Below are 17128 nucleotides of genomic sequence, written 5' to 3'. Positions count from 1 at the left end.
AAAACATAACACTGAAGAAACACACCACACACACACACATACACACACACACACACACACACACACACACAGGCAGGGACAGATACTCATCCTGAATACATGTGACCATGTACACACATTGTGTGCAGAGAAATGCCAGCACAAAGCATGAAAAGTGAGCCTTTCCTCCCGAATTAGCGAAGAGGGAGCTGTTTTTGATATTTACACCGCCTGCAAAGGCTTGTGACAGGATTCCCCTCACCAAGGTCAAAGAGGAGCCCCACATTAAGCTTTAATGGTAGCGCCAGTTAAATGCTCCATAGGGCACAGCCAATAACAAGCATTTATCACGGTGACCAACCAACACCCTGGCACGTCAACCTCTGTAAGTCTTAACTGATAAGGATCCCATTAATTTGTTTTTTCTTGGTTTTTGTCAGTGGAGCTTTCCATCAACCCACAATTACCACTGTGTTTCGTGTCGTTATCAGTCACTGTCTACATACGCACGTTATAGAGAAAGCCATTAAAACACACTCACGCTCACACTCACACCCAGCCCCACACAAATTAAACGTCCGCACACTACACAAAGCATGCTAACAGTGCCCTTATCATCTGTTGCTGTCCTCCTCGTACCCACCCAGCAGCACACTCCCTGCTCTCCTGTGAGGAGGCGTTGCAGTCTCTCATTTTAAAGAATACTCTACGTTTGGTTGCCAAGGGGTTTATCACTCTGCCAGGGTGCTGCTGACATGTCTGTTTCTACCATTCTGCTAGAAAGCTCACAGTGAAGTGATGGAATATACATACTGGAGGCACAGCGCATCACTGCACTCCACCATTATAATGCAGCATTTTCACTCAACTCTCTATAAGAATATGGTTTCCTAATATAAAATGTTTATCTTCCGTCTAAATGGAAAAGGATCAATGCTGAATGGATTTGCTGCATCCTCAGGCGCCTGATCCAGAGAGCACTTCCTGCCATGGAGGGAGAGGGTACAGTAGTTGGTCCTGGGCTACAGAGCAAACAGGTAGACAGACTGGTAATGGATAAAAAGGCACATTAGTCCTTGGTCTTGTCAGCACTTCCCCACTACTTAGCACCACTCTAAAACCACACCTTACTGCTTAATGGAGACTACTCTGATTTCATTTGTTTTCTAATGCCTAATAAAGCGCTAACCTATATGAGAGGATAAGCTACGCTCAAACACTTTGTAATGGACCATCAGACTTCATCCTAAGACTTCACACAGGCATCTCACTTAACTGAAGATGCATCTCCTAAACCTTTAGGTAAAAACTTGTGACACATAAGTTGTGTCCTTTCGTGTTTAGGATTATTTTTATTGTCAACTAAGCTGCTGTCTTTCGATAACTTGACTGTTTAGTCTATAAAATGCCAGAAAATAGTGCAAACCACCACAGTTTTGTCAGATTAACAGTTCACCAAGACATCCATCATAACATGCTGATGTTTAGCAGATATAGTGTTTATCATGTTCACCATCATAGTTTAACACAGTAGCATGCTAATACAGTATTAGCACATTAATTAAAATACAGATGAGGCTGATGGGAATGTCATTAGTTGTGCATGCTGCTAGCATGGCTCTTGAGTAACCATAGGTATTCCAGTTACAAGGGTATTCAATTTATATATTATATTCATATAAGCTCCACATCTGAGGATTTAGCTTGATGAATGACAAAACCATCACATTTTCCGTCTGTATTTTTTGCTATATTTCCATTGATTGACTAATTAATTTAATAGTTTCTGTACTAGTTGTTAGCATTGTGGCTAACTTAGTGCGGGCACAGAAATAAACAGGATTGCTACATCCTGATGTGGGCTGGATCATATGTGGTTGTTATTTGGGGGTATATGAATAAGATAATAAGAACAAACCAAATTTATAAAAAAAAAAAATCTGCATTCAAATAAATGCTCATGGCAATATCTAGGTCTTTTCTGACAACAAACTTCTGTATTAAAGAATATCTTCAATATATTAGACAAGACAAAAAACTAGGATGTAGCCAAAGGTAAACACACATACAAACACACACTTTTTAGGGTCAAAAACATCTGTCACATGATGTGATTGGCCTACACAGGAGCATTTAGCTTGGATTGTCCCAGTACTGTTTGACCTAATGCAGCTCCAGCTCTCAGTCAACAGCGTTTCTGTTCGGTTCAGTGAGCTAGTGGCCAGAGCGCAAGCTGTCTGCCGTCCCTCTCCATTTCCTCAGTGCAGTAAACGGGATGAAGCTGCACTATGTCATGTCTATGGTGGCCTGTCTGCTTGACAAGGTGTCAGACACAGCTTCGGTTCAACCCCCTGCATCCAGGCAGCAGCTTCCAGCACATGCAGTCCTATCCTTCTGCTTTTAGTCTTGTCTACTGTGCCCCCAGCCTCCAGCTCCATCCTTGCCTCCACTGTCCTGCCCCCTGAAATATGGTTTTTAATAAAGAGCACGGTAAATGGCTGCTCTAGCGGCAATAAAAATGAAGGATCTCAGGCCCTTGGCTGAGGAGTGTCTTGAGGAAATAGGAATGCAGTGAGACAGTGCTCTTGCCTAGAAGCCTGGCCACACAGGACAGTGAGGGTGAAACACTGTAGAAGGAGGTAAGGAGCAAGAAAGAGATAAAGGGCTTAAAAATCACAGTTCAATCCACAGGAACACACGTATTTACATTATTCGAAGAAGTTATTTGAATTTCATTTGAGTTGAAGAAGTAGAAGGCTACATAGTGGCCTGGTGGGGAAGGGCACGAAGCTCATTTGCATTCAGAACAGTGACCCCTTCTACCGCCATCTGCATAAAGATGGAGGAGAGAGGAGAAGAGGCAGGGATGATTTCAGGGAGGAGAGAGCAGAAGGGGTGAACAGATGCAGAAAGAAAAGAGAGCTGTGAATTTTCTTTTGTCCAAACAATAAAGCAGAGAACTTGTTCAGTGAGAGTATTTGTAGGTCTGAAACAGATAAAGGCACGACTTAAGGTAGAATGGGAGGATAATACTCAGGAGATTAAATGTGTCAAAATCAAGTCGTGCAGGCCAGATTTGGCACCCAAAACATTTTGATCCAGGCTGCCGATGATTCTGTGCTGCCAATTCATTTTGGCCCACTTACATCCGCCATGAGTGGGAATGCAGCTGCTCGCTGCCAAACACAGCACAATACAGCACCGACGTCCTCCCTTTAAACATGCTTGACCATCACCCACTGATACCAAGTTAGTAAGTTAACCCACAAGCCAAGTCAGGTTAAGTCAACTTTACTTTCATAGTCCAATATTACAAGTCACAAATTTGCCTCAAGGGACTTCACAACCCTCAATATGGATGAGTAAAAACATCTAAAAGAGCTCAGTCTAGCTGAAACAACACTAAGAGTTCACAGCTTTGAGCTAAATGCGATGCTAACATGCTTCTCACTGACAATGCAGATATGCACATGTTTAGCACATATGTTTATCATGTTCACAATCTTAGTTTAGCATTTTGGCATGCTAACATTTGCTACTTAGCACAAACAAAGTACAGCTGAGGCTGGTGGGAATTTCATTAGTTTTGCAGGTATTGGCCATAAACACAGTACTAGACCACCTAATCCAACCACCCAATAGCTGTTGATAAATCTCATTTAAAACCACCTGAGATACGTATTTCAGTCGGGACATTGCTATCCCTGGAGATACATGGCCAGCACGGCTAAAAACATTAATGCAGAGCTAAACGCAGACAATTTGAAGACACATGAGACACCAGATACATCTTGACATGTTTTTATTCAATCAGGATGAGCGCTGTGTAGACTATTTGAAGAAATTACCAGTTTTATCTCAGAGGACTGTGTGAAGTTTAAAATCAGGTGTGACTTTGCTTTTTTGTGGTATATCATCCTACTTAAAATATGCTTATATGTGAATATAACACTGACATTCGAATCTTCATTAGAGTCCCGATGACGCAGACTAGCAGAGCTTTCGAGTGTTAAACTTTTAATAAACAATGCCTGAGGATTTTTTTCCCCAGACCTTTAACTTTATTAAGTCATGAAAATTTAACATCATAGTGAAATACTTACATTTTCAGAAGGCTTTGAAGCTGGTACTTCTGACATAATCGCAAGTCTAACACCATGTAAACTATTTGTGGGATTGTGACAGCAGTTAAGTGCAAAATGTAGTGTGTTTGATTTCAGGGGCACTTCACTCTCCTTCAGTCTCTATTTCTCTCTCAAACACACACAAGGCAAAACATATCCTTGGGGACAGCATCAGCCTTGTGTAAGCAGTGACCCCTGACAATAAGTGACAGATTCTGACAAGCAGACAGGGCTACATGTAAAATCAGTCTCACTCATTTGCACACCTTCTCCCCTGGGAGTGACACAGGACTCTACATCGTCCTCTCTGTGAGTATGTGACGTACTATACAGCATACGTACTTTAACCGCAGAGCTCTCATTCTACCCATGTATGTACACTTTCCAATATATTAAGAGTAGTTCAAATCATTTGACAGTCATCTTCTCTGTTCAGATGTTCACAAAGAAGATCTGCTTCTTAGTTTTTCTTCACAGCGTCTCTGTTGCCCCACTTTATACTACAGTAATACTATATATTTTTTACTAGCAATTAATCTGTTTCTGTTTGTTCAGCCATGGGGAGCATTAATCAATAACATTGACACAATCTATGGTTTCAGCTTTAGTGTTAAAATACAACAATGACTTCATATATGAGCAGCAGCAGCAGAAATGCAGAAACATGTGGTTTCCAAGTACTCTCAGGCAACTCTCAGGTGACCCCATTAATCATAGACTTTTTAACATTTTATCATTAGCCTTGCTTACTAACATCAGTAGCATATGCTTTGCCTCCAAAGTTACACTTTGATCCTGTGTTCTTTTACCTGCCCATCGGCTTTCTCAAACGCTCTCCACTGATCATTAATGCAAGAAGTACACCCAGATAGCCCGTGAAGAGGTGGAGGTGATCTTCAGTTTTTTACTAATTTCACCCCAGGAGGCCTAAACAAGGTTTTTCTTTGGTATTGTATTTGCTATATTTTCCTCTAACCTGCCAAGCTGCCAACATTGTATTCCTAGTCTAACCACAGCAGCCACCTTGCTGCACCCATGCAAAACAAACCTGAAGAGTTTGAAAAAAAATAAAATAAAGGCATCATTCCAGTCAAACCATGAAAATGGCTTCTGCTACTGAAAACACAGTCAATTACAGCACTTTGCTGATTAGTTTGATACAAAACCAAAACATTTATAACTGCAACCTTTGTAAGATGGTTTGTCAGTAGTTAAAATCCAGTCATCATGAGTAATGGTACAATAAACAATAATGCAGTGGATGACAATCTTAGTCCTCCAGCTAAATGAAATGATAAAAATGTGCATTTAGTTTAGCTTACTTGCTAATGAATAAAAGCAAATGTCTTTTTCATGTACTCGAATGGACCTCTGCAACTGGCAAAATGGTGGTCACATGACCGTCAGGGGACACCAAACCCACACTATGGCTAATTAGCTAATCTGCGAGCATGTTTAGTGCCAGTTTACCACAGTTGGCTGTATGCGCTGTTACAGTGTTATGTAATAAGACCACACACACTGCCTCTAGGTCTGATGATGTTGTTTCATGAGCTTTTCAAATGTCACACTTGATATATTTTAGCAGGAACTGGTTATTGAAATGTAGTTGCATCCGGTTCATTATCTGACATATCTCTAGATATTTTGAACAGTGCTGGTGGAGGTCTTTTGCTGGACGACAGAATTTGTATGCAATTATATACACATTTAATATATAAAATGAATATTCATATTCCTTAAAGATACTTAAATGTAGCAATAAAGAGGGTTGTGTTACTGCGAGTGTTCCTAGTTTCTTACTTAACCATTGTTTATACATGAAATGTACATTACTGGTTTACATTACATTCAAATCACAATGTAAGTGTAAGTCACTGGTTTGTTAAAACTAAATAGAGGAAAGAAGAAAGAAATGTGAACTTTGATTTGATTTGCGTATCTCCCTTTACTATAGACAGTTTCAACACATTTTTCAAGGACAGTTCCATTATGGGATTATTATTAAGTATTCTCTCATGTTTTAATCTTTTTACAGTAGAAACAGACAAGCCAGCAAGGCCACTAAAAAGTTTGTTCTGATCACTCATTAACCAACTCAGGCATTGAATTCACTGACCATGAAACTGAATCTGTTGCAGTTATGTTGACGTTGGTGATGCTAGCTAGTACCGTAGTGGCTTTCTACTTACGGATTAATGTGGTAATTTAGAAATGAATGAATCAACAAAATAAAAGAAAACTTTCACAGGTTTTGGAAAACTTTCTCAATGCAGTGACATACATCTGTGAATAGATATTTTGCTTTTCTACTGGTTCAAGTAACAAAATGTTAATGGTGTCAGTGAGTGACTTTTTGATTTACAGTAGTGGTTCACTTTGTTCAGTCACTCAAAACACATGCGACTTACTCTGCATTTCTCATGTGAAAGATTAATGTTGGCAAGTTCACACAATTAGTATTATGAGGATATAATGCTTATGCATGGTTTAAACAAATTAGTGTTAGTCAAGCTAAAAGGTAGCTTGTCACAATCTGGCTAATTAGTACAAAAAGCATCTAGCTAGTAGAACATGTTCTGTATGAATTTTGAATATGTGATGAATAGTTAAAATTAATTACATATGAGCAATAAAAGTTAAGTGTATCTAATAGCTTAACAGAGTATTAGCTCAACACAGATTGCATATGTGAATATGCTGCAGTAATAACAGAGAATGACATTAATACAAGCCCAGGAGATTATCAGAGAATATATCTTCAGTAATCTTCTACATGTCTTCTGGCTCACGTTAAGAGCTCTTCTTCCATGGAATATAATCCTGACTAACTGATCAGAGTGACTACTCCAGGGAGTACGGACACAAATATGAAATTTGAAAATGATTAGAAAGGGACTAGCTGTTCTTACACTCTAAAACAGTTGTGACACACACTAATCTTTTCTCTAAAGGAGGCATATCTGCGATTTTACTCATATACCGATCTATTCCTGACCCCTCTAATTGCAAAGAACAGTTTAACAGGCCAAAAAAATCAGCTCTCCCCCTACATCTGGTATGAGAGTCTCACTCACCATCTTCAGTGGGTACATAGATGTTGAGGTAAAGGCAGTCCTCACTCTGGTTCTGAACATAGGTCGCTGCAGCATCCAGGTTGTCTGTGAACCACACTGGTAGCATGATCTCAGGTAAAACCCCGTGCACATTCTGGGGACACACTGGCGCAAACTGGGTGGCATTGCGAATCTCTTGCCAGGAGCCTGGAGCTTCAGGAGGCTGGAAGCGCCGCTCGCCGATAGGAGCGGTGGCATATGGCACACCTAAGAACTGTTCCACAGGGCCCAAGATCTCATTGCTGAGCTCCCTCCTGATACCACGTATCTTTCCATAGCCTGTGGATACTGTAGGGTGCTTCAGGTCAACCCGTTGGCATGAGGAAAGGGTGAGGTGTAACACTAGTCCCAAGAGCCACAGCAGACAGTGATTAGCAACCTGCTGAGAAGTATAATGACGCTTCCCACCATAGCCTTGGTGGCTGGCAGCATTAAGAGGAAAAAACAACATGTCCAAAATAAAGGCTCTTTTAGTCATATCACTAGGACTTCAGCGGGGTGTAGAGAGGGATCACAAACTCAGTGGGTTATGGGAAATAACAAAGGCAGAAAGAGGATTTGTGGAAAGGGACAGGTTAACAGTTTTCCTAGGGTGACATGGTGATGCCGAGGAACAGGTAGCATTCTCAGGCAGACTCTGTGGTCTCATCCGTCTTCCCCTTTGGAACTCCTGATGGGTCCAGAGCTGCAGTCAAGAAGCCAATTACACCTGGAAGACACAGACAGGTTTTGAGTCAGTGTGTGTGAATAGGTGTGCTCTTTAAGCCCTGTCAGTGTGTTTAAAAAGGCACAAGAGGAAAACATGGGGAAGCTGATTTTACCTAAGATGAAGTGTCTGGAATAATGACACTTGACTGCAGATGACTCCTTTGTGGTACATTCATATTAACCCAAGGCTAAAGCTTGATTTTCTTTCTACAACAGCCACCAAGGATTATATCTCTACTGCCATGTGATTTAGTGGTCTTGAAGACAATTGATATAACTTGTAAATACTGAGAATTTAAACACTTACAGTAACGCTGCTTTACTTAAATTGAATTCTGTTGTGACAAAGTTGGAATTACCCTAACACCAATGCTGCATCTACAAAAAAGCCAACTTTGCAGACTTCATACACAGAACTAGTAGTTAAGATGAAGCAAACAATGAGCCTCAATCATTTACTTTTTTGTGTGAATAATCAAAGCACAAGCCAAATTAAGTAAAAACTCAACACATACATTGCAGTAGAATTCACCCAAAAGGACTAATTGTTATAATGATTGAAAACATATATACTTGAATTACAAATTAAAAAAAGAAGTGATTCAAACGTAATGCATTTCTGGTTGGCAGTAGATGACAGAAAAGCAAGATATTATCAGTGTTGGTGGATCATCTAAGTCCACTTATAGAAGAAGGTTCTGCAGGATATTTGTTTTGATACGTGGTTGTCAGTGTCCCATAGTTATAGAATGTTTCCAGGCATTCTGTACTGTACTCTGATGTGTGTGAACTGCATTGTGGTAAATGCCTCAAAAACGTCTGCCCATGTCCTGTGGGCTAACCCATTTGTAGCGTTTTTTCCTGATTCACAGTTTTTTTTACTTTTTTTACTTAAATGTGGATAAATGAAAATTCTTATCTTCCCAGTCAAGGTCATAGTCATCATTATTTTTGGTCACACAAGAAGCTTGAATCTATGGATGGCAATGCCGGTCTGTTGGTCAGATGGTCTGGCACTTTGGTCCCCATTGGGGTTGGAATAGTATGAGAGTTAATAACCGATAACCGTCTCAGACAATATCACAGTTGCATGGTGTAGACATTGGTATTGCACATTGGTATTGCACAATTATTATCAGTTACAAAGAACCTTAAAGAAAACCCTATATTTATTTATACTAATACTAATACAGTAGAATGCATCAGCTGCAACCACAATAATGACTGAAATATCTCAGTAATGAATTGCATTGGTACCACTTTGGTTTATGGCCATAAACCTGCAAAATTAAAGACATTCCTGTCAGTTTACTTACAGAAGCGAGATCTTACATAGAACTTATTTCTAACCAACAACTTATGCAAAATGTGTGCCATTTCACAGGCATTCACTGTTGCTGATAAAATGCTGTCTATAATAAGAGGTACAATTATTTTTCTCATTAAATCTCAAACCACCAGAAAATATAATACTGCATTCCTCCATGTTCAATACAAGGGCATTTCCTGTATCCATTGGTGTCTTTCCAGATTACTCATTGTTTGCCTCTGTGTATCTGTTCTCTTAACTGTCATGTTGGCCAACTAGCTCATTGCTACCTAACCAAGAACTACCACTGTGAGTCATGTGCATGTAGTTTTTGTTTTTTCTATTTACCAATCTCTTCTTTTGTGCCACTGTAATGCCATCTGACAGCATTATCAATATTGACACACAATTTGAGTGACATCTGTAGGCTGCCTTTTGTCACTACTATTCATGATAAGTAGCTTGCTTTAGCCTCTCAGGCCAGACTCTTGGTTTCCTAAATGTGTCTCAAATTCAACTTCAGATGTCAGGCCCTCAGCGAATATCTGGCATGTGTGATGCGTCCCTAATACATTTTGGGTGCAAACACGTCTGCATTTAGATTTGTAGGATTGTGATCACATCACCCCAGACACACTGGTTGCAAAAACTTAATTTGCGGTCCAAAGGGAGAATTTGTCAATGACCATGGTGTAATGTGGCCCCTGCTTCATATTTTCATCTTGCAGATAATTATAATATTTTGAAGTGTAAAACACTTGTCTTGTAATCATCTTCAATCCACAGAGAATGCAAAACAAACAAAAGCATGTTCACACATTATTCTGAGGAGTGAGCAAGCAAAACCCCATTGGCCCCGCACCCCTTTCAGCCATCCACACTGTGTCAGAGTTAGCCTTTCCCTCTCAACTCAGTTCAGTTGGTTCTTGCTTCCACATCATTACAGATGAATGGGCAGTGCTTATCTCACTCTGGCTTTGGGAGACGGAGCCGTTTAGGTGTGATAAAGGCTTTATGTGGCGCTAACTGTTGGTTGAATGCCGCCTCATCCCTCCACCCTCAACCCTGCAATATCCACACTCCACTGCCAGCCAGCAGACACAAGGGATGACAGTAAAATACAGCGGAAAGATGGCGTGCAACATTACAGAAGGTTAGTGATGTGAGTGGTATTGTTTTATAAGAACAAAACAGGAACAAGTTGAAAAATATTCAGTTCATTAAAGCCCTCTGAGTGACTCCATCTTATGACAACTACTCATTCTGAGAAGGTAAGATATGTAAGGATACCCTAAATTCTCATCAAAAAAGTGGTGTGCATACATAGTCAAGCTGAAAATGCAACTTAGAAAAATATTAATGTGAATATACACAGTACATGACTAGCTAAATGTTGTTAAGAGAATCCACAAGACTTATTTGGAATAAGAGGTAGGGCTGGGTGATATGGCCTAAAAAAATGTCACACCACACCCACTTTACGATTTGAATTGATTTTTCCCCCCTAAAAACCAACTACAAAAGACAGTGTATCTTTGGAAATGTGAATGCCACTGCATCTGCAATGTCTTATCCCATAATATCCCATATGCTATCTCATATGGGATATTATGGGAAACAGATTCTACACGTTCTGTGTAGATGAGAGACTTAAGGGGAATGGGGCTTGTTTTACAGTGTCCTTAGCACTAATATATCAACACATTATAACGTCTGTATTAAATTCAAATAATTAATCGATTAATACATTTAAATTAATAATCTATTTACCTAGCCATGTACATTTAAAGCAGTAGTTCCACAATATTTGCTTTCTTGCTAAGAGTCAGATGATAGTAATGTGAAAAAAAGGGGGTAAGTTCAAAAGAAAGACATAAAATGATGCAGAGAGAGACTGCAGTACTGTTAGTAACCACACACACACATTTATAACTATACAGAATACTGTACAAAGCCTTCGGTTTCAAATAACATTAAATTACACAGAGCTGCTATCACTGCTCACTGCTTACATTTCTTCTTGTTACATACCTATTTTGATTGTAAAGCCATCAGTGCTCTTAATGCGACTAAATATATACCAAGGCCAAGGTCAGAGCCCCATCAAAATAGACAGTAGCTCCAGGGATGTACACAATAGTATGTCCTTACTGACTGGGATAGCATAGGTGCGGGATACGTGTATGTAGCCTGTCAGATTGCTCTCTGTAACGCTCGCCTTCCTGCATGTACTAGCAATGACATAAACACACATGCATAAAATCCAATGAGGCACGTGAATACAGACTCTAAGTTAAGCACGTACCGGTCTGTTCTCAACCTCTCACATGTGAGTTGCAAATGGTTGTACCCTAACATCCCTAACATCTGTTCACGCCAACCATCCGTGAGCTGAAACAGCGTTGAGCGCGCATCTTCACTCATAAAATGGGATAAATTGACACACAAATCACTAGGTTGTTTCCTGTTCTGTTTTATACAACAGGGAGTCCTGTCAGCTGTTTGTGAAGGTAATGTCTCTCTGCCAGTGGGACACTTTTAAGTATATGTTTAAAATGGTTTGGTCAGAGTGGTTTGTGAAAACCTTCGCAGGATGGTGGTGCTGGGGGAAAATGCTGGCCCAGGGATTTTAAATTGCTTTGTTTCCTCTTTGACTGTTAAAACTACATTCACTACTTCAGTTGTCAAGCCACTCTCCTCTGCTCGTTGACATCTGTGGACGACAAGCAGCTTAGCAAGCCAGAAACAGAGTGCTGAGTTTTTGACCAAACTCGGGTGTCTCCTATCTACTGTCACAATGCTTAGAACATTTTTTTATTAAAAAATAAAACAGCTCTGATGGCTGTATGTTTGTATCTATATTTTCCTGCAACCAACATTGTCTAGATACAACAGTCTCATGGAATGATAACTGGAATGATACAAAGCAAATTCATTTAATTTCTAGCGCCATAAAAAATGCATGAGTTCACTGAACTGGCAACTTAGCAGTTAGCGGCACGCTACAGGTGTCTTATGTCTTCAAGATTCTAGGGAAATAACAGATGTGGGAACATGGCCTGTCACACCTCCAACTGAATAGACTGATCATGCCTCTGTCTTCTACTGCCAGTGGTTGGGAGAACTACCAGACAAACTGGCCTTGGATGAAATAAAATAGCATATTTAGCTACTTTATTGATTTTGTTTCTACAGACGGTGAAGTGATGAACAATCTGAAATGCTCTGAGGCCTATCGGTACTTTCACAGTAACAAAGTGGAGCACGTTTTATAAAAGTGAGATTATGTAACATTTAAAAGAGGAAATACCATATTTTTCCTGTTATGAATAAGAAGTTGAATTTATGAGCAGTAAAACACACTCTTGCACGATTTAATACTCTAATAGTTTTTGCTATAACAGCCTTCCCTGGTAACCAGTAGCTTATGACAGGTAATGCTGGCTATTGTTAGAAAACTTACATTACTATGTAACTGACGTTATCGAGCCAGTTTGCTCACTTGATGACCTTTGTACTGATACTTCTATATACTACTTTAGCATTCACCATAATCCTGCAATTGTCAATTGTGGCCACAGTAGCTGCTATTCAGCAAGCGTTACAAAGTCTTGCTTTAAAAGAGGTGGAACAAAACCTTGTCTATCTCAAAGCAGATATACAGACAAGTTAGACCTTTAAAGTCCCACATCACTTATGCTAAGTTAACTTAGTTTGTTACTGCTCACCAAGACTTCTTATGGTTAGAGGTACAGTCATATTATCCCATTAAGAGTAGAAGTTTGACATTTCAGGAAATACAACCCTGAGTCGACTAGCATTTTGTCGGTTGAATCTCTGCCCTTTTTTTTAGCTGTGTCATTGTACACAGAGCAATGCAGGAGCATTAAACTTCACAAATTGAGTCTAAAAATTACCACAAAACTAACTGTGATAGAGGTGTAGGAGGTTAAGGGGAAGGCTGTGTGAGGCCGGACAGCAAGGCAGGGTGGCGGCTGCTCTAATGCTCTCTACTCCAGTACTGACTATCTGTGAAGACGGCTAAACCACTTCTGAACCAGTGGCACAACCTCCAGACATCGCATGGTGAGCTGTAATTTTATAACTGAACTATGAGTAGGATGCACACATTTACTTTATCTGACTATGAGGAAATCTGACAGAAAGATGACAAAGAAAAGCATTAAAACATGAGACTCACATAGGTTGATATAGGAGGTTAGTGTGATGCTGAACTGAAAAAAACAAACAAATTATCAAATCTTGGTATTGAACAGCCCAATCTGATTCGACTGACAAGATTCTGAGTCAGGTACAGCCCTAGCATATGTACAAAATGAATTGGTATGACTTAATTGCACAATTTTGTAGCTGATCAGCGTGATGTAAATATAAGGCGCTGCCCATGGGCATCATGGCAAGAAAACAGGATAGTCAAACCTGCAGTAGGAAGATTTAGAAGATTAAGCAGGTAGAGTGAGAACAATTTATGAGGTTTTGATTAAAAGAGATGTTTAGAGGCCTTAATGTTCCCTTAAATCTTTAATGGACTAGGCAAGATGAAGTGAGAGGCTAACAGAAGAGCTAAGATTAGACTTGTCAGGCTGCATATGTAGGCTCAGCCAAAGGGCCTCATCCTCTTTTCACACTAGACATTGAAGCTATCCAGAATCTGCCCCAATGCTTCCCTGTACAGGCTGCCAGGATGCACTGGGTGATACAGTAATAGGAGATGAGGGAAGAAATGGCTGCCACTCCCGGAAAGTGCAGAATGAAATCAGAATTCAAAAGCCACCACTAGAAAAGTCAGTTCCTCTCCTTTGTAGTCTGTAACAACTATATGATGCACTGAAGATACTACACAATGGTGGGGAGAGATCTGACAGCCCTACAGTATTGGGTAAATTAGTTCAGTTTAAAATTTGGTCCTGACAGGCCAGTTTTAGCCTTTTCTTGTCAATTAGGATCATGAGTGATTTATTTGCTTTGAGACCCAACTTGTCAAGTCAAATAAAAGCCATCCTGTCCAGTCATCACTTAACGTTCGATCACAATTTCTGAATTTATTTTGTAAAAATAACGGCACTCACTGCCCGGCTGATTTAATGAGTGTCTTTTAATTAGAGTAAACAGTTATGTCCCTACAACATCTTTGTCTTTAGCTACATGACATGTCACTTAATGAAAAGTGAAGCCCCTGAAGACAAGGGGAGGGCTCCAGAGGGTAATAGGCAGAGATTTGGCAGACTTTATGCCAATCGAGCTTTAAACCATATTAGGATTATTGTAATAGGATCACTGTTGAACCTTCTGAGAAGATACATATTTATTTTGGAATATATTCCTACAAGTTGTGAAGATGAAAAACCACAGCTGACATCAACAGTGTCTATAAAGCTGTATCTGATAAGAATGTCTGTAACATACTTATCAGGCAGGTTTAAGAATTTTAGCCTAACCAGTCACGGTGCAGGAGGATATACCTGTCACAGAAACATGGATTTTTTTGTTCTTTGTTGCAAGAAAAACTTTAGGGATTACTTCATTGTAGCTTACAGTCATTTAGCAAATAATATGCTCAGGTAGTGTCTGAGCCTTAAGATATTAGTCAGTCAGTATTTGGACATCAATTTGGGCTAGGGCTAGGCAGGGATGTGGCCAAAAAATCGAATGCTGCAAATAAATTGCAAAACTAAAATTGAAATATGATATTTTTTGCAAGACAGTTGAGCAAGAATAATAGAATACCCTCTGAATAGTTGCCTTTGTTATACATATCTAAAACAATACTGGTTATCCAATCTATATAATAGCTATGGACTTTCTGTACCACATGCTTCAATTAAAAAGAACATGGACATCCAAATTAATAATCTGGATAGACAACAGTCAAAAATCCACACACTGTTCGGTCGACCCCTGTGACTTCACCTCCCGTAACTAGATCAGATCAGTGTGCAGAGTATTCTTTCAGTCTGTCACTCTTATAGATGTGACTGTTAGATTCACAAGGTGATAGCCAGAGCAAGCTAGCCACCTGTAGTCACAAGACACCTGGAGTCATGACAGTCCCGTAATAAAAAAGTGTTCTGTTCATGTCATTTATTTACAGGACTGTGACTCAAAGCTATGCAGTCAGCAATCATCTACACCACATCATGACTGAAAACAATCTTTTTGTGCACATTATAATAGCTCAGTTTTCATAATGTAAACAGAAATTCGAATACATTTAATATATCACCTTACACTGGGCCAAAGCAAGGTATTTCAGGACCTTTTTGCCAGACCATGAAATTTAAAATGGTTATTCGTTGTTCCCAGAGGATGATTTCTAATGATCTTTAGGACCCACTAGGCCAACATTTCCATTTGATCAGCACTGAAGTGCATCACAGGTATCTTAAAAACCTATGGCAAACTTTCCACTAGATTTGGGATGAATATTCATTGTCATTTATAATCAATGAGGAGTTGACCATGAATGAAACTCAGCAAACTCACTGTATGCACACCAGAGGATTAACATGAGGTTTTCTTTGGCTCCATCCTCAGGCTGAATGATAACTTTGCAACCATGCTAAGAGCACTTTAATGTTGCCTAGGGGATAAACCCTTCAATTTTAATGATCCCCTTGCATTTACTCCGGCGCTGTGCTCAGGACAAATACTGCATTTTTAGAAAATTGCAAAATTGTGTTGTTTGCTCCAAGCTAGATTTTTGTGTTTATTACTAGCTACATTATAGTGTGTTATAAACCATGTATTAAATGTTTGTATATTGCTTATAGATGGTAAATAGGGGGACTTAAAGTTAAATGTTACCATTAATATGTCTGAGAAAATAAACATTTTAGGTTGTAAGTACTTGTGTTAATGTCATGGCAACCCCATAATTGCACAGAACCACTGTGTTGTTAGTGCTGATGAAGGCCGGGAGCTTCATCCCACAATTTATTTTATTTACCACAAGCTCTCCAGACTCAAAGAGCAGCTCAATCAGATACCGTGGCTGCTCCATCTGCCACCGCTTTCACATTCTCATCATACTGCAGCCAGAAAAATGTAGGACTATCCACAAGGAAATATCACTTTACACTTATCATAATTGCAATCAACTCAAGAAATTACTGCAAACATGTCAATGAAAAGGGACAACGGCTTGCAGGACATATCCTCCTGACTGAGCAGAGCAAGCTCAATTCAAAACACGGGTCAAAAACAAATTAAATATCATTAAATTTCTTCACTACACTGCCACATGGTTTCGCCCCAATAATTAACAACATGAAAACACACGTTAGGATTACAAAAAGTTCACAAATGATCAAGTAGAAGTTAATTAAATGGGCCTTAATAAAGCATCAGTGTAGGTTATTAAAGCAGCAGCAGGGATCATAAAGCAGCAGGCAGTAGGAGAAGATAGGAGATCTTAGACAAAAGACCCTCTGTCACTGCTGGACCACAAAATCAATATGTTGCTGTTGGTCACCACTGTTCTTTCTGCTTAACAGCTGTAGATCACACGGAAAACCCTTTATCTTAGAACCAGCACACGAACAGAGCGCGATATCTTGACAGCTACTGGCCCGACACTCTTAAGAATTTGGTTAAGATGAACATTGCTGCCTCTAGGGGGCTGTTACTTTTTATTTATCTGTTTGCTTTAGTGTGTTTGGTAGTCGTGAGTGGGAGTATGTGTCATAATGAAGCCGAGTCGAGTGCGCAATCTGGTGACACACTAATTAGGGATGATCTAGGTGAAATGCTAGCTGTGTTAGCGTGTGTATAGGTGTCTGTGGGCGATACACACAGTTTGAGGGAGCAGTCTGACAGCTGCTTTGCCTCAAGCTTAAAGCTAATTTAAGAATTGTTGTATATTGAGTAGCAAT

General features: G+C 39.7%; 1 protein-coding gene across 1 annotated transcript in view; it reads right to left on the bottom strand.

The window, feature by feature from the left end:
* The window catches only part of nlgn2b (neuroligin 2b), a 68039-nt gene that overhangs the window by 34727 nt on the left and 16184 nt on the right, over positions 1-17128 (bottom strand). The window contains exon 2 of the mRNA XM_035667218.1: positions 7181-7928. Coding sequence (XP_035523111.1) covers positions 7181-7697 — 517 coding nt within the window. The 5' untranslated portion in view covers positions 7698-7928. The remainder of the gene's footprint in view (positions 1-7180; positions 7929-17128) is intronic.

Source organism: Morone saxatilis, unplaced genomic scaffold (assembly GCF_004916995.1).
Source record: "Morone saxatilis isolate NCDOM2014 unplaced genomic scaffold, NCSU_SB_2.0 Contig20, whole genome shotgun sequence".
Classification (NCBI taxonomy): domain Eukaryota; kingdom Metazoa; phylum Chordata; class Actinopteri; family Moronidae; genus Morone; species Morone saxatilis.
This window is presented reverse-complemented; position numbering and strand designations above follow the sequence as displayed.